This window comes from Castor canadensis, chromosome X (assembly GCF_047511655.1).
Source record: "Castor canadensis chromosome X, mCasCan1.hap1v2, whole genome shotgun sequence".
Classification (NCBI taxonomy): domain Eukaryota; kingdom Metazoa; phylum Chordata; class Mammalia; order Rodentia; family Castoridae; genus Castor; species Castor canadensis.
The window spans coordinates 130409287-130428463 of NC_133405.1; the positions used below are offsets into that span (position 1 = coordinate 130409287).

Consider the following 19177-nt stretch of genomic DNA (forward strand, 5'->3'; position numbering starts at 1 on the left):
GCATGTATATTTTCTTGTATATTTTGAAGAAAACAAGCACTTCGCCTCATGAAATTCTATAGACTAGATTTTGCTTATCTCATCCTGTGGTATTGCTTAACATGTTTTTCTGTGTTCACTTTTTTCTTTCGTTTTTTTTTGGTTTTGCTTGGGTTTGAACTCAGGGCCTCACAGTTGCAAGGCAGGGGCTCTACCACTTGAGTCACTCCATCAGCCCACAACAAACAAAGCTCTTTTTTTTGTGGTACTGGGGTTTAAACTCAGGGCCTCACATTAACATGTTTCTGTTTCCTATATTTCATTTAAATTTCCTATATTTTATTTATATTTCATCTAAAGGCTAGGTAAGATTAATGTCTGATTTTTTTGAGAGAATATGTAGTAGATAATATTGCTTTCTTCCATCAGAAGGCATATAAAGTCTAATAAATGATAATTTTATTATTGCTTGCTTTATTTATTAGCTAAATACTTTTATAAAGAGAAACTTTTTTTCATCAGTTACTTTGTTACACCCTCAAATATAGTGTGTGATTTAGAAACCAAAGTTTGGACATAGAAGGTGTTCATTTGCCCCTGAGGAAATTGTTGTTTCTAGGCCTTTTTAGTGGGCAGAAATAGGAGATATTTTTGTTTAATTATGATTTTGTGTCTTTAGTGATAAAATACAACATAAACCCATGTTGATATTTCCAGCTCAGTTCAAGGACTTCAGGGTCTTATCACCACCAATCTTGTATCTGTGTCTTCTTTCTCCCTTGCTGAAAATTCCTGTTCATAGTTGCATCAACTCATTTTGCTTCATTCCACAATCTGTATATAATATTTACAGAAGAACAATATCAACAAACAATATGATTATTAAAAATGAATATTTTTAAGTTCTTAAAATCCTTAGTATAAGTCATAGATACACAGTGAAATTGCTGTGTATTATGTCCCCACTCCAGAGGAGCTAATACAGAAACCTTAAAGCAACAGAGGTTATCATGAGAAGGGGATCAGTAACCAGGGTAAAGATCAGTTAGAGATGAATCAACATGGGTCATAACACATGTACACGAAAGCAATGCTAGGAATATTTCTGTATAGGTATCCTCAACTCAGCTAGCAAAAACGCTTTGTCTTCCTTATTAGGCTTGTCTCTTTTCTTCAACAAAACTAGTGATAAAAGCAGAACAGAACCTGCCTGGAACTGAGGGGAGAAAGGGGAAAAGGGTGGGGGAAGGGGGAAGAGGGTGGGGGAGTGTGGCGGGGGGAGAAATGACCCAAACAATGTATGCACATGTGAATAAAGGAATAAAAATAAATAAATAAAATAAAATAAAAAATAAAGTCCTCTCCTTGATTTTGTTCCCATTCTTATACTGAGGATGTTGACATTGTTAGAATATAGTAAAATAAGCCTTACTATATTTATTAATTGTTAGAAATGTAAATCTAGAAATAATTTCTGAGAGATAAACAATATTTTATATTAAAAAGCAGATTTTATTCCACTCATTTAGGGGAATATAAGATACAGTTTTTACTTTAGAGTATTTTTATTCTAAATTATAAAATAAACTGTTAAAAATGGGTAAAATTAGTATTTTTTTCTTGTTTAAAAGAAGGAGTGGAAAGCTACCCAAAAAATAAAATCTGGGCATTATCTTACCATTTCTTTATCTTAAATTTTATTTTCTGAAAGTCTAGCATCTTTCCAGTGCCTTTGTCTGCCTATTTTTAAGGGAAGTGCTATTATAGGATCTTTAAAATTTTGTTTGGGTTTTACTCTTCACTCTCTGATATATTTTACATTTGAAAAGATGTTTTCTAAGAAAGGAGAGAATAAAATTTTGTTGTTTGTATAAGTGTTTAATCATCTAGTTGATTTTAAAAATATTTTATATTTATAATAAACCAAACTCTGTATTTTTCACAGATCCATGAATGATGTGACTTTATCACTGTTAGTGGATCGAGCATATAGCTCCATTTTTCGGCTTATTAAATGTGAAAATAAAGTGATTAAGTTGAGTACATATTCTTCCTCAGCAACACACCTGATGCCACATGAAATAGGATCAGAGGCAAAAAGGATCAAGTTGACCCCTCATAGCAATGAAGAGAAAAGCTTTGTTTGTGAAGGACCATCTAAGAAAGAGTGTATACAGATAATTACTGGTGTAACATCTCTTTCACCGCTTTTAATATTCAGTAAATTTTGTTGCATTGTGCTGCTACAACATAGATTGAGAGAAAATGGTAAGTATCTTGAAGATCGCTGTATTCCATGTGGCAGACTTTTTATAAGTTTGGAAGATCTTTCAAGTGAGAAATACCTACTGACATTTCCAAAGAAGAATCCAATAGGTAATTTTTGTGGGTAGTTTTTAATCATATACTTAACTGAATCAGAACATTTTTAAAAACTGTTTGATAATGAACAATTTTAATGATAGAACTTGTGACATATTTCTTTTGTAGAACACGTAGAAGATCTTTTTGCACATCTTGCAGTGTTGCACAAATCTTGTTTTCAAGTCACATCACCTGGTTCTTCCCTGAATTTAATGAAGGTGTGGCTCTTAGAATACATGAAATGTGAAATAATCAAAGAATTTCCAGAAATGTGCTTTTGTAAACAGCCAAGTAATATCTATGGGACACTTTTCAATTGGAAACAAAGAACACCATTTGAAGGAATTTTAACAATATATTCCAGGTAATGTAACATGAAATTAGAATCAGTCAAGAGAAATTGGTGTGTATGAATGTGGTGAACGTATGGCCCAGGAGTGATTGCCATGTGGGTTCTATGCTACTGTAGGACATATACTAGCCATGCCTAGTATAGTGTGAATTGGATGTGTGGCCTCGTTTAGAAACTGGAGATACCTGCTTCAATTTTTTTGTGTCTTGTTCTTTCTAAGAGCCTGCTAATTACTTTAATTTCACTTCTCCATAGTGAAATTTAAAAAAACAGGGTGGTGGAGTAGCTCAAGTGGTAGAGCTCCTGCCTAGCAAGTGTGAGGCCAGTACTGCCAAAAAAGTAAGAAAATGTTAGAATGATCTTACTACTCAGCAAAAGAAATTTATTAAGGAAGCAGCATGATTAATGTTAACTGAATCGTTAGAGTACATATATTCGATTGTTGTATTTGGAATTTTATCAGTGATCACTTGCATTTTTGTTTAATTCATGATTATAATGTTTATAAACGAATGTTACTACAGTATTTTGTATGTAACTGCTTTGTGTTGTCCCAATTTTGTAATATTATGTTTGCTTTTTTTTTATTTCAGGAATCAAACAGTTTTATTCCAGTGCCTTCATAATTTTGTGAGAGTTCTCCCTATAAAATGTTTCCTCCAAAATCTAAAAATAGGAAGTGAGGATTTCCTAATTAATCATTTGGCACTGATGTTGGAGCAGGAACTGGCTATCCTTAGTTCTGTTTCTACCTTTGCCTTAGCTGAGGTTGAAAACAACTTTGTGCAGAGGTGTGAAGCAAGCAGTGCCATAACTACTTCACCAGACAGAGAGCACAAAATCCATCTATACAGAAATGAAATTCAGAGAGAGAAGAAAATGTTGAAAATAAACCTAAAAGTGAGTGGTGCCCCTTATAGAGAGATGACTTTGAAATTAACTGAGATTCAGTTGAAATCAGACCTTGTTGCAAAGAAACTGACCCATTTATAATTACAATTTCAATTTGATCATATTCTGAAATGCATTGCCACTTGTTATATGCCTCCTTTGTAAAAATAAAGATTGAGGCTTGTAGTCTATTATAATCTTTGGTTTTGATGCTTGCAGAAAGTAGTATTTCTTATAGAGTAGCAACTCTCATGTGGGGCTGTTTTGCCTGTCTCTGTTCTCATTCCCCCTCTGCAAAAGGCATTTGAAAATGTCTGGATCATGTTTTAGTTGTCAGAATTGAGGGACTGCATGTCATATGGACAATCATAAAAAACTAAGATAAGAAACTAATAACCTGTCTTAGTAACATTGTACGCTGGATAATTCTTTGTTGTGGGGGCTGTCCTGTGCATAGTAGGAGGTTTAGCAGCATCTGTGGCCTCCTCTTCCCTCTAGGAGTGAGTAGGAGGTTATTATGGGCATCTAGTAGGCAGAAGTGGCAAGGATGTTTCTAAACATCCTATGATGCACAGGACAACCCCCTGACCCCACCCAACAAATAATTATCCAGCCCAAAATATCAGTAATTCAGAGGTTTAAAAATCCTGTCTTAGATTTACTATTTAAGTGAAGACAGAAATAATATTTTAATCTAAATCTTTTTTTAAAAACTTAGCTCTTTTCTTTCTCTCTCTCTCTCTTTTTGCAGTATTGGGGTTTGAACTCAGGGCCCTCATTCTTATTAGGCAGATGCTCTACCACTTGAGCAACATTGCTAAACTATTTATTTTGCTTTAGTTATTTTTCAGGTAGGGTGTTACGTCATTGTCTGGTACTGTGGTCCTCCTACCTTCAACTTCTCACATAGTTGGTCAGGCACAGCATCACCACATCCAACTTATTGATTAAGATGGGGGTCTCACTTAACTTTTGATCAGGCTGGCTTCAAACTGTGATCCAACCAATCTCTGCCTCCCAAGTAGCTAGGATTACAGTCATGAGTCACCCTGTCTGACCAGTCTTTATCTTATATTCTGCTTGTAATACCTTTCATGTAAAAAACAACTTCAAATGAATAACTTTAAGCAAGACAGTCAGGGTTCACAAGTATCCGTAAATTACAAACTCCTCTGGAAACTTAAATGGCAGTGTTTGAGTGAGATCAGTTTTAAAACCCTGATTAATTTAAAAGTTATTAGATAGCTGCTCTAAAATTGCGTAAGTCTTTAGGAATGTGAAAATTTTAGGGCATTTTTTCTGAAAAGTACATCTATTTCAAAAGGCCAACTCTAGGAAGAACTAAAATATAAAATTATAACTAAAATAGCTTAAAGAATATGGTGCTCCTTAGGACTGAGAAATTTAAAAATAAGTGAAAATTCACTTTAGTAAAGAAGTGATTTATAAGAGATTCAGTGAGAAAACTTTCAAAGGGATAAAAAATTCAACCTAGTCCTTTTTGAAAAGAAAGAATTCCGGACTAATAACAGAGTGTCAGGAGAGGGAAAAGGACAAAAAGGATATAGGCAAAAAGAAATGTTCCTGATCCTTCTTACTCTAAAATCCCTAAGTAAGATGGAAGTTTCCATCTCAGTCGAAAGAAATGAAGTTGATTACAGAAAATGGCATCTCAGGCTTGCAGCTAAGTAGTGCTAGTTTCCCCCATGCCTTAGAAGTGCTTGTACCTAATATCTGGTGATATAAGTGGTTCTTAGAGACTATAGGTTATTAGTTTCTTGTCTTGTTTTTTATGATGGTCCATATAATATGCTACCTCTTTTTCTAGCAATCTGTTGCCAATTGAGGTAGAACTCTACAACTTTATATCTATAAAATGTCAATGGGCAATATTACAGACTTTCTTCAAATGGAAATAGAGTATATTCTGGATTACTTGTAAAAATCTGGAAACCGTGTGTGCCACATGCTGTCTTTTGAAACTGCCCATGACATGTTCTGAACGAACAACCAAGTATAAATATAGTAACTAAATTGTAAAATGGACGTTGTCAACTGACTAAGCATGATTTAATTGTAATAGTTTATAAGGGGAGTTAGGATACAAAAATTGTTGGCACATTACTGACTTTTTATTTATAAATACAACCACAACTGAAAGTGTTTATATAAGTCATATAATGTATTTGCAAGTGAGTTTTTTACAGCATGTTTTCCCTATTTACTACAAACTAGAAAAACCTAAGTTTGAGGAAAAGACAGTCACCACTTTTATGATTCAGTTGTCAGTATCAGCAAGTAAATTCCAGTGACCACTGTCCTGGTCACAAGTTCAAGGTTCCCCTAAAAAACACAGTCCTCCCAAATCCACACTACTAAATTGAAAACAAGTTTTGTTTGGGAACAGAGCACTATCTGTTGGTCCCTGACCTCTTGACCCTTAACTAAGGAATATGTTCATACCAGCTTAAGATGTGACGCTGTTCAGTTCAGTGATCAGGTTTAGTGAAATAGAAATAACATTTATTGTCTGTGCAAGCTATATGGCAAACAGTAACCTCAAAACACACAGACATACACATTCATATGTATATCTGTACATATGGTTAACTTTTCACAGAAACTCATGAAGTATAGTTATTAATGTTCACAACAAGAAAAAAAAGTTAAACCAAACTAAGGAAATCCACAAAAACAACTTGTAAATTTTACACTAGCAGATACTTTAAGAATTCTAATAAATGTAAGGGGATATTTTATTATCCTGACAGCATCTCTTTATACCATTTAGAATTGGGTACATTTTTCCCAGTCCCAGAAAGGAAAAGAAATTAACTTGTATCTTTACCTCTTCTCCCCAATAAAAATAAAAAATTGAACTGTTTATGACAGAAACCAATGTAAAGCTTTCCCTTCCTTCTTCTCTCCCTCCTTCCCTTCCTTCCTTTTTTTTCCCTTCTCTTCTCTTCCTCTTGGACAATACCAGATATTGAGAGGAATTCTTTTTCTTCCTTGTCCTCTAAATTACAGAAACATTACTCCCTATTCTCAGAATTTGGGAGTGAATGCTCTTTCTTGAGCAACCCCATCAGAAGAATTTGAAGCTTTTTCCTCCAAAGGCAGTGTTGTCCAATGGAAAAAATTCTGACACATAAGCAGTATACTTAATTGAATTCTTCAAGGGTTTGTTCTGTTTTCCATTTTTTGGGTTATCTATATCTGTTACTTGAGTTGGTTAAGGCCTTAGCAAAATAGCCTATAAAATCCTTTTGTGGTGAGTAGTCTTTTAATGTGAATAGTCTGGTTACTTTTTTTAAGACTGAATTTTATTTGTACTTAATTATTGATAAATACAAAGTACCTATAGTTTTTATTGGAATATTACAGAAAGGGCCTTTGTTTATCATCTATATGTGTTTTACTTTTTAAATGCTCATAACATTCTCCATTAAAATGAAAGTTATCTGCCTTCAGTCCTTAGTCTGGTCACAGTTTAGGTACTTATTTCAATAATCCTGTCTTGCTTTTTATTGAGTTGGATGCCAGATCAAATTTAGGTACTGAACTCTTATAAGGGCAGTAAATCAAGCACATACAGTGCACTTATAAGCAGCTGTGCTGGATAAAAGTACCTGTGTATGTAACTGTGGTTCAACATCATGGTCTTGGGTTTATGTAGGAAGTTTCTTAACCGTCCTTAACTTCATGTTTAAAATATAGGTGGTGTTATGGTCAGTAAAATGTGCCATTAGTAATTGGTGAAGACATTTAGCACCAGGTACCAGGTCATTCAGGAGGTAGAAGTACGGTGCGCTTTGTTGTTTTTCCAAATCAATTTCCTTCTTTTTTATACCAGAGCTTTCATTTTGTTTAGGAAAATTTCCCACTTCATGTGATTAGGGAGGTGAATCTCATCTCCAGTTCCAGAGGTTAGTCCTCACTCTTTCTAAGCTAATAAATGTGAGATCTTTCCTTGGCAGCCATTACTGCTCTGGGGCCTGTACAAGACCACCGAATTGGGCCTCATTAGACTGAAAGAAAGAACTTGGCTCTTTGTCAAGAAAAAAAGACTCTCTATGTCCTACTGGTCACCCTAAATTTAAAAAGTTGAGATTTATCTTATAATGACAAAGATATTAAGCCTTACAATGAATTTGAAAGTAGACTACAACATTTTTATTTTTGTGCCTCTGAATAAAAACTAAATTCTACTCTTTCCCTGGAATGCTAGTTACTTGAGAAAAAAATTCCTTGTAACAGAAATGAAAGATTTTGTTACTTGCAGATGTAATTGCCTATAACTGCTTGCTATGATAACAGTATATACTTTTTAATAAAAGCTTCATTTTCTGTTATTTATATTCTTTTCTCTATTTTTGTTTAGTGGTATTGATAGGCAGGTGCTCTACTACTTGAGCCACACCCCCAGGCCTCTAAGTTTTTGTTTCTTTTGAGACAAAATCTTGCTATGTAGCTCAGGCTTGTTTAGAACTCACGTTCCTCCTGCCTCAGCCTGCCAAGTGCTGGGATTCCAGGCATATACCACCACACTTGCCCCTTAGCTTCCCTCTGGTATTACACTAGGACAGTAGTTTTCTTTTGCCTTTCTCATTGGGTTAGAGATGTATGTCAGATTACTTAACCTATTTCTCAGTATTTCCTTTTTTAAAATATAAAATTATAAATACAAGGACCATATGTCTAGTGCTTCTTAGATATTTGAAGAATTCAGACTCATTTCTTATGACAACTGTTCCAATATTCTCAGCTATATCCTTTCCAATATGAAGATGAAGAAATCTTTGCCAATTTTTATTGTTCTAGGAGGTTCTGTACTAGAAAAAACTGACTTGGTACATAGGACTCTTAGGGAAATAGAGCGATACTGCTATATCAAAAGAGAGGCACCGCATTATTAATTTAGAGCTCATAGCCTTTTCAAAGATATGAGCCATGTACTAGGGAGTGAAAGAACCCTTTCTAATCCTGCCATAAAAACAAGGTGATGGTAATTTTGGGGTGGTTTTTGTGAGCTTGATGAGATGTTTTAAGGTTTAGAATGACTGAGTAATTTGGTTATGTCAAGTGCTATAATGATATCCTCTTTCAAGTTATCAAAACAGGAAATTGATATGCTTTAACACTTAAAAGATTCCAATAAAAGTAGTAAAAGTATTTGTGTAGTGGTGAAGGAAGCCAGGATTAAATGTATTAGAGGCAGCAAAATCCTCAAAAAAGTCTAAATATGCAATACATGTGTTGGGCTCAGGAGGGGCAGATGAGGCTTGGTATGCAGCCTAATCTAGCATTTCATGAAACCAGTGCTAGGTGGAAGGGGATAGAATGAGCCAAGAACTATAAATAGTAGGAAAAATAATTGTCCGTAAGATTTAGGAAGAGTTGAAGAAAATTGTAACCTATACTTACATACCACTTTTCTATAGTTTGACATGTTGGGTAATACATTTATTGATCTAAGTGCTTTGCCCATATGATCCTTATAATCCTATAAAACTACTTTCTTGGATTGCAGCCACTAGTCTTTTAACTATTTATATTTACATTTAAATTGGTTAAAATAGAATGAAATTAAAAAATTTAATTCTGTATTTGCTCTAGTCATATTTCAAATGCTCAGTAGCCACATGGGGCTAGTGGCTATCATTTGGCCAGTGCAGAATAGAACATGTTCATAGAAATTTTCACAGAAAATTCTATTAGTGCTGCTCTAAGATGTATACTGTTAATTGACTCTTACTAATCAAAGAAACTGAGACCCAGACAAGTGAAATAATATACTCAAGGTCACGTAGCTAATAAGGAATAGAGCCAAGATTCACATCCTTCATTTTAGCTCCAGAACCTTTGCTCTTTTATCACTATGCCTTTCTTCTTATTAAGTCAGTTCATAATAAAATAATGTCATGTCCTGATGGTGTCATCTTAACAAAATACATTCATTACTTAAGAAAAAGTACATACAAGAAATATAAAATCCTCTAAAAGCAAAAATCTCTTAATATAATTGAAATATCAGGAAAAACATTGTCCTGTAATGGTCAAGTTCTTAGAGTTTTCTTGAGCTGAGTTTTATCTCTTTACTTTCTTCCAGCAGTACCTAAATACTATAGAGAATATAGTTCTCCATTTTCTTTCACTTGTCTTTCTTAGAACTTGTACTTTCCATATTTATTGCATTATTATTTGGGGGGATTTCTTAAACAAAAATGTCAATTTTCTAAATAATTCTTAAGTAGCTTGTCTTTGAGGTATGTAGGTCTTGTGAAGTTGTGAAGTGTTTTTTGTTGGCTGGTCATCACTATGATAGAAGGCACAGAATTTCAGGAAATGTTGTGAGCTGTCTGCTCTAGAACACATGTTTATTCTATATGAGTAGTATATTATTTGAAAAGAAAGGGAAATGGATTTCTGCTTTTTCATTTTCACCCTTTGCCCACTCTAATCCTTCAGATGATATGCCTGTAGAAATCATGTCCATGTCACCCCTTTGAAAATACCAGTGGTGTGAAATGGAAGGAGATACAGACATGTGTCATTCAGTCATAGTTTTGAGGTTTCATTGACTATATTGTTGTTCATGTGTAGGTGCTGGAAATACAAAGACAAATAAGCTGCTTCTTGACATTTAAAAAGCTTACAATCTTAATGGGAGAAACAGTGGCACAGTATATACTACAAGTATTTCAGGGGCTCCAGGAGAACAATTTTAAAGGGAACTATACCCAGTAGAAACAATGTCAGAGAGAGAAGGTCTTAATCTGGGGTAAGGGGATTCTTTGGGATCTGATAAAAGCTAAAGGATATTCGTGGTGGAGGTGTGTTTAAGATTGAAGTGGTATTATAATAGAGTGCTATTTTACTTCATGGTTCACAGAGGATCACAGAAAGAAATGTATACACAAAGAAAGAAGTTCAAACCAAAGCACTTTGAACACCATAAAGGGTATAATACTTATAAATCATACTTTTGAAATATTTCTTTTTTGTATGCTGGGGATTGAACCCAGGGCCTCATGCATGTTAATCACACACTCTACCACCGAGCATTATACCCCAGCCTGCTTTTGAAGTATTTCTTGATTGAAAAATTAGCTTTATTACATTGGTGAACCTATAAAATATATTCAAACTGTTTTAGAAATAAAATTTGTTTAAAAATTAAAGTAACACGTATATATTAAAGCAAATAACTTCTTCAAATTAGTTACCTGGAGTATTTTGCTTTATATATTTATTATAATCACATAACATCAAACATTAAATTTATTTTACAAAATAACAAGTTTTGTTATGACATTTCATACATTTGTGCAATATACTTTAATCATATTTACCCCTCATGACCCTCTCTTGTCTCCCTCCCCCTTCCACTTACCCCCCAATAGTTCCCATTTATGTTCATGTCTTTTTGTTTGTTTGTTTTGGGATCTACATTCTGCATGTGAGACAAAACATATTTGTCTTTCTAAGTGTGTCTTGCGTATTTTTTATTAGTGTATATTTATTGTACAAAGGGGCTTTACTGTGATATTTCCAAACATGCATATGCTGAGTCTGACTTATTTCACTTAACATGATGATCTCCATCCATTTTCCGGCAAATGGCCTAATTTCATTCTTTATGACTGTATAGTACTCCATTGTGTATATATACCGTAACGTCTCTTTCTGTTCATCCATTGATGTGCACCTAGACTGATTTCATAACTTGGCTATTGTGCAAACTCACCATTTTAGCTATTTTGAAGTACATAATTCGGTGATGTTAAGTATATTTGTTATATATATAACACTTATATATAAGTGTTATGATATCTCACTACTGAAGAGTGAGAATATTTTTATCTTGTGAGACTGAAGCTCTGTACCCATTAATCATTAATTCACTCTAACCTTACCTCCACTAACCATTAGCAACCACCTGTTTCTCTGATTTTGACTACTTTAGATACTTCATATGAATGGAATCATACAGTATTTGTCCTTTTCTGCCTGGCTTATTTCATGTCATATAATGTCCTTTAGATTTCATCCATGTTGTAGCATGTGACAGAATTTTCTTTTTAAGTCTGCATAAGTTTTCATTGTGTGTATATATACCACATTTTGTTTATTCACAGAAATTACTTCTTGGCTGCTATGAATTGTGTCAGTTCTTTTGGCTCTATACCCAGAAGTGAGATTGCTAGATCATATAGTAATTCTATTTTTAATTCAATAAGGAACCTCTGTACAGTTTTTTTGAATAATAGATGCACCATTTTACATTCCCACCAACATCGCACAAGAGTTTCAACTTTGCCACATCCTCCCCAACGCTATTTTCCCTTCCTTTGGCAGTGGCCATCCTAGTGGGTGTGACGTGATAAATTATTTTGCGTTAAAGAGACCCTGGGTAGCCACGTGAGTTTCCAATTCAATTTTCTTTCTTTGTATCAGCAGTTCTCAAAGTGTGGTTCTGAAAGGAACAAATCTGCAACATTTGGGAACTTGTTAGAAATGAACATTCTTGGGCCCTACCCCTGAGTTTCTGAATTAGAAGCTGGGAGTAGGGCCTAGTAATCTGCTTTTTAACAAGTGCTCCAGATTGTTCTCATGTGCACTAATAATTCTCAGTGACAGCTATATGTAAGAATCACCTAGGCGTCTTAAAATGTTTTTCTGATCTTATGCCCTACTGAAAATATTCTGGTCTATTTGGTCAAGGTTCTACCTTGAGCTTTGGCATTAGTTTAGAAGCTCCTCAGGTGATGCGGGTGGGGAAGTTGAACACCAAGGGCTAAAGCTGGGAGACTGAAAAATGCAGAGTACCAAGCAATTGCTCATTTTCCCACTTCTGATCCACTGTTATCCAGGGGTCTAATCAGGCCTGTATCTACCTCCTCTTGAGTAGGCCATAGGCCCCCTCTAAACAGCCTTTCTGTAACAGCACCCCACTCCAGGTGGTCAGACAGGAATTGGAACCCAATATTGTCTCCTGAGACATTGACATAGCCACTAAGTTTATTGGTAGTGGGGCTGCCACAGTTGGTGTGGCTGGATCAAGGACTGGCATTAGAACCATGTCTATCAGCTTGATCATTGGCTATGCCAGCACTCCTCTCTTCTTCCAGCTCCTCTCCTATGCCATTCCGGGTTTTCCCTGTCTGAGATCATGGGATTCTTCTATTTGATGTTCGTATTCTCATCCTCTTCACGTGGTGGTCACCCCATGCTGCTCCATGTTCATGCCATTTCTGGTTCTGGTGTGTGCTAAGCTTTACCACTAAACACAATATTTCTTTAAAACAAAACAAAGCAAAACAAACAAGAGCTTCTCGGGTGATTCTGATACATAGCCAGGGTTGAGAGACACTGCTTTATAGTATGCAGCAAATCAGCTTGACCATTTCAGAGAGCATGACTTCATGTAAGTGGCTGTCTTTCTCCTGACTATGTAAATATGCCAGTGTGTATAAAGCTTTAATCATGTATTTACATATCCCCTGGGCATCTTGTTGAGCTCCACATTGTGATTAAGCAGGTCAAGGGTAGGGCCTGAGACTGCATTTCTAACAAGCTCATAGTTGGTGCTGATGGTGCTGGTTGATGGACTAGTTTTGGGAGATGTGGTTATAAACAGCACTACCAAAGTCAAGGCTTATGAGTTCTGGAAAATTCAGATTTTCAAATAGAGCCTCGTTATCATTACAAAAACTCCTTATCTTCTGAATGGATAGATACAAGGCATTCCATCTTTGCTGTTGTTGCACTTTGATTGTTACAAATTTTGCACAAAAGTATTGCCCTGTATTATCTATCTTCCAACATGTCTTTTTGTTTGTTTTATGGTGTTGGGTATTGAACCCAGGGCTTTATGCATTCTAGGCCAGCATGCTACCACTGAGCTACATCCCCAACTGTTTTCTGACATCTGTGGTGATAAAAGGAAGACCAAAATATAGATATGATTAAATTTTCTCTTCTTTGACATTTTATCACTTATGTTATCTTCCATTCCTTATATCAGTAGTCATTATGGAAGGGAATCCTTTCTTTAATTCCTAAAATGAAAAATTACTCTGAATACCAAAACAATGTGAAGATGATGACTATACAGTGCCTGATGACACACTTTATCCATTAGGCATTACACTGAAAGAAAACCCAATTCAACAATTTACATATGAAGGAGGTATAATCGTTATTGTAACAGTTGGAAGATATTAAAGGTTGAGTCATTCTGATTCACCAGTTCAGCAGGATCTCAAGGATATACTCAGCTTCATTCTAAGATTAGCTTCCCACATGGTACAGAGAAGCTGAAACACTTCCAGTGTACATGTCTACACATGACTCCATCTAGAGGAGAGCTTACCAAAGCATGAAGAACCTTCTTTTCCAAAAGAAAAATTCCCCTCATGTTTTACACATTCAATCAGAAACTAATTCCTGTGACAACTTGTTTATTCTCTATTGATTGGCTTAGACCTAGAGATGGAGAGGGAGACATCACATTTTACCATTTACTACTAAAATATTTTATGTAGGTGTTAGTGGTTTGAATTATATGTTTCCCCCCGCCAAAAGGTATGTTGAGGCACTAATCCCTAGTATTTCACATTGTTACCTTATTTGGAAATATGCTCACTACAGATGTGGTTGGGATGTGGTCACACAGGAGTAGGGTGGGCCCTCAATTGAGTGACTGATATCCTTATAAGAAGATGGTCACATGAGTACAGAGACACACAGTGGTAATGAAGTTATGTGACAATTGGAGTTATGCAACTGCAAGCCAAAGATTGCCTGATAATAACCAGAAGCTAGAAAGAGGCAAGGAAGGATTTCCATACAGTTTTCAGACAGAACCTGGACTGGCCAACACCTTGATTTTGGATTTCAGCTTCCAGATTTATGAATCAAATTTCTGTTGTTTGAGTTACTGAGTTTTTGGTATTTTGTCACAGCAGCTCTATAAAACTAATAAAACATGTATCATACATTATATTAGTTTTAAAAATGAGAAAATCAAGGGTATGTTGGGAGAAGGGAAACAGCGTGATGTTTCTTGAGGACTCCGTTTTCCTAGCTATTTTTAAATTCTATCGAGTTTCCTTCATTGCTAACTCTACTTCATGCTACATTATTTCTTACCTGTACTATTTCAGCAGCTTCCCAACTGTTGTCATGCTTTTACTGTTGCCTTCTTTCAGTTCTCTTCTCCAAACAGCAGCCACAGTTGTCTTGTCAAAGCACAAATCTAGTCATCCACTGCTGAAAAGCCACTCATTGTCTTTCCTCTGTTTCAGTGTTCATTCAGTGATTTCCCATTACTTTTAGAATGTTCCATACTGTGTCAAAGCCTATATCATGAGCCTCACTAGGATTCTATTCCTTGTCGACATCCGATCAATTCTTCAAGCACAGAATTTTACTTTTTTACTCAAAACTCTGCATGTGCTATTTCCATCGTCTATATATACTGCTTTCTCTCTAATCCTACTTTACCATTAACTTTGTTCTATGCCCATCCATCATTCATAGCTCAGTTCATTATTCATTCCTCATGGAAAACTGATCCTCCAAAACCAGGTCAAGTCCCCCTGGAATACACTTTGTAGTACACTTTGCTACTTTCTAGTGATCATAACTACAATTCAATAGTTAACTATTTGTAAGTAGGTACTATAGTTAATACCAATTTGAAATCACAACTATTATTCCAAAATATAAACTTCCCAGTACTCTAATTTCCTTTTGGGCAGAGCCCATTTTTATTCTGATTTCCCCTTTTATTTCATCTAGCACAGTATATTGCACATATTACACTAACAATGTAATATTTTAAAGGAAGCATTAATGAATGAAATGTAGTTTCTTTTTTTTTTCTTTGGTACTGGGATGAAACCCAGGCCTTGTGCAGGCTAAGTATGCACTCTACCACTGAGCTACACTGCTAGCCCTGAAATATAGTTTTAAGAAAGTAAGAAGCTGCCCTTAGATAGTGGAAGGGGTGAAGGGTGGCTTTCATATCACGGTAAGGAGCTTGTACTTCATTCTGCAATCAGTGATTCCAGACTTTGATGTGGCTGGGTATAGTTTTTTTTTTTGTAATTTTTTTGGCAGTACTGAGGTTTGAACTCAGGGCTTCAAGCTTGCAAAACAGTCACTCTACCTGCTGAGCTACACCTCCAGTCCATGTTCCTCTGGTTAATTTAGAGATGGAGAATTCTGAACTATTTCTCCAGGCTGGCCTCAAGCCATGATTCTCCCAATCTCAGCTTTCCTAATAGCTAGGATTACAGGTGTGAGTTACTGGTGCCCAGCTAGGTATACTTTTTAAAAATAGACTTCACAACTTTTTGTTTTCTCAGGTCAGAACACTAAAAAGTGGCAACTCTGCCACTATCATTTAATTAAACAATATATTGATAGGAAATACAGAATTATGCGTAAACATCATTTAAAATCAAATTGGTTTCAAGGGAAAAAAATCACACCTTAAATATTTTTCTCAGTCTCATTGTGCAACCCACCAATGGACATGTATGAACTGACTCTATTTAGTGAATCAATGTTTAGTAATCATGAATGTGAATTTTGAAAGAATTTATGTTGGCATGTGGCATGTTCATATTTTTCTACATAGATGGTCTTGTCAAGCTGTTTGAAGGCAGGATTGTAAGGAGCAAATGACATTGTTAGAGTGATCTAGATGCAAGATGGTAGAGTTAAATTTTAGCAATCTTCTGAAGATTAAGAAATGTGTTTCAGAGATACTTAAGATGTATGATTGACTTCATTTATAATTTGTTAGTGATTCCTACAGGGTGAGGGGTGTGTGTGTGTGTGTGTGTGTGTATATACAGAAACACACATACTTTATGCCTAATCATCCTCTAGATCTGAACTAGAATCATCAAGTGTAGAGCCTGGCTATGTGCATTTTTAAAGTTACAAACAGATTCTAACCCTGAGTTAAAAACCATGGATAGATGACCAATGGAAGGACAGGGAGTAGGCAAGGAAGACTCTAGTTTCTATTTTGGATTAGTGGTAATAGAGGATTTTGGAAAAAAAATACTTTGAATTCCTTCAATGAATATATCTCATTTTGTGAGAACAGTTTTTCATTAAATGGAATGAACTCAGTGAAAACAATCTTTTTTTCTCTACTCTCAAACAGTAATTCTGGCTCATCCCTACAGCTTCCTTGGTACTTATTAGTTATTGCAAAACAATTTTGTTTTCAGATATTGAAAATTTCAGTCTATTGTCTTCAAAATGAGACTATAGAGGAAAGCAATTATCATAATGACAATAACAACAGAAAAATGCCCATAACAAGAACTAAATTTACAAGATCTAAATGAAGAAAGCATTTAAACACTATTAAAGAATTCCAAAAAGACTTAAGAAATACATACCATAATCTTGGATAGGAAAATTAGATGTCACTAATATGTTAGTCCTCTCTGTGTTCACTTGTGGATTTAATCCAATCCCAGTAAAAATATCAATAGACTTTCTAAGGAATTAGTCAAGCTCATTGTAAAATTCTGGTGGAAAAATCTGCAAATCAGAAAAGCTATGGAAACAAAGAAAAGCATGGGAGGAATGGCATCCACCCTACTGGGTATTAAAATACATAGTAAAATATCAATTAATAAAAGCTTATTACTAGTGCACAGATAGACATGCACCATAACAGAATAGAGAGTTCAGAAATAGGACAATTTACATTTGAGAATTTGTTACATGATGGTACTTCACTTCAATGAGGAAAAGATGGTTTTATGAAATCCAAGTAGCCATCTGGGGGACAAAAGAGAGAATGTGCCTATCAATAAGATCAATATGAGATCAAAGTTTCAAATATAAGGAAAGAAAGAAACACTTAGATGAAAACAAGGGATTGATTTCCTTATTAACTTAGAGTGGGAAAGATTTACTAGCCTATGTCACCAAAATCCAGCCATGATAAGGTTGGATCACATTGCCAGGTGTGGTGGTGCATACCTGTAATTACAGCACTTGGGTGGATGAGGCAGGAAGATCACAATTTCAAGACCTACCATAGTGAGCCTTTTTTCAGAGCAAAAATTCAGTTACATTTAAAATGAAGTCAAGGCCTGGGGATGAAGTTCAGTATTTGAGTGTGTGCTTTTAGTTCAATGTCCAGCACTAAAACAAAAACAAAAGTTAAAATATCTTCATTAAAAAATTTCAAAAGTCAAAACACAAGATACACATTGGCAAAATATTAGTGACTCACATCTGAAATCAGTGGCTCTTCACAGAGAAAATGTCTTGAGAATGATATTCAATAGAAAAAGGGATAAAGAAACAAAATAGTTAACAGAAAAGGAGATGCAAGTAAACATTTAATGATACATGCAACTTCTCAGAAGTGAAATGCTAGTTAAAATTGCATTGAAAAAAATAACTCTCACTTAAAATGAAAATGAAATAGGTTTTCACAGACCCACTCTACCACTAGACTAAATTGGATACATTACAAAAGTCATTCTGAGGCTGAGGATGTGGTTCAGAATTAGAGGATGAGCTTAGAGTATATAGGCCCTGGGTTCAATCCCTAGCACCAAAACAAATCATTTTAAAGACATCAGAGAACTGTAGATACAAGGATTAAATAAACTAAAGTTATAGTGAAAGGAAAATTGTTTTAAAATTACTTGATAATTGTCATCTCTTCGTTTTTTTGAATTAGTATTGGTCCAGGCAAAAAACAAAAAAAATCTGCTTGAGGAAAGAAATCAGCAATTTTAGCAGTTCCATGGTGCCAGAGTGACAATTTGAAATATTGAGGGGTTAAATTCAGAGATTTTTCGCTTTGGAATATTTTCATAATTCTGTGGCTACCTAAGAAATACAGTAGCTAGCTCCAAAATGTCTAAAAGGCAGATTGAAATCTATAAATTTTAACAGTGCTGACAGGGAGGATCTTTACTTACAACAACTGGCTGTTTTCCCTTTCAAGACATTTACCAGGATTTGAAACTGAATGATGTAAGAGCCTAAAGAGATAAACTGAAAACATCTGAAGGTCAAAACTGTCTTTACTTTAAGAGCTGATATATACTATACTCTCCAGGATCTGGGAACAGGAACATGTCAGAGGTAGATTGAGTGTTACTAAAGTTGCAATACATTCCCGATCAGATAGGATTTTTTTTCTTTTTTGGTGATTCTAGGGTTTGAACTCATGTCCTAGCTCTTGTTAGGCAAGCACCCTACCACTTAAGCCATGCACTTAGCCCTTTTTGCTTCAGCTGTTTTTCAGATAGGGTCTTGTGTTTTTTTCCTAGCCTGGCCTTGGACCACAATCCTGCTTACACCTCTCACTTAACTGGGATTAGAGGTGTGCATCACTACACCTGGCTTGTTTCTTGAGATAGGTTGTCACTTTTCTCCTGGCTGACTTTGAACCACAATCTTCCTGATCTCTGCCTCCTGAGTATCTAAAATTACAGGTGTGAGCTACTGCACCTAGTCTCAAACACAATTTCTTATTTGAATTTACTAGCTACTCATCCTTACCACTTAATGAAGTAAATAGACAGTACT

At 35.2% G+C, this 19177-nt stretch overlaps 1 protein-coding gene and 1 pseudogene across 2 annotated transcripts in view; both read left to right on the forward strand.

Moving 5' to 3' along the window:
- Fancb (FA complementation group B) overlaps positions 1-10770 on the forward strand; it is a 31166-nt gene extending 20396 nt beyond the window's left edge. Inside the window, exons 8-10 of one of the 2 annotated variants that reach the window (XM_074062560.1) lie at positions 1925-2247; positions 2470-2707; positions 3289-10770. In XM_074062560.1, coding sequence (XP_073918661.1) covers positions 1925-2247; positions 2470-2707; positions 3289-3688 — 961 coding nt within the window. In that variant the 3' untranslated portion in view covers positions 3689-10770. Of the gene's footprint in view, positions 1-1924; positions 2356-2469; positions 2708-3288 lie in introns of both variants that reach the window. The other variant, XM_020183314.2, reaches the window with a different exon arrangement.
- An 84-nt stretch (positions 10771-10854) lies between these two features.
- LOC141419739 (ATP synthase F(0) complex subunit C1, mitochondrial pseudogene) lies at positions 10855-14426 on the forward strand (annotated as a pseudogene).
- The last annotated feature ends 4751 nt before the right edge of the window (positions 14427-19177 follow it).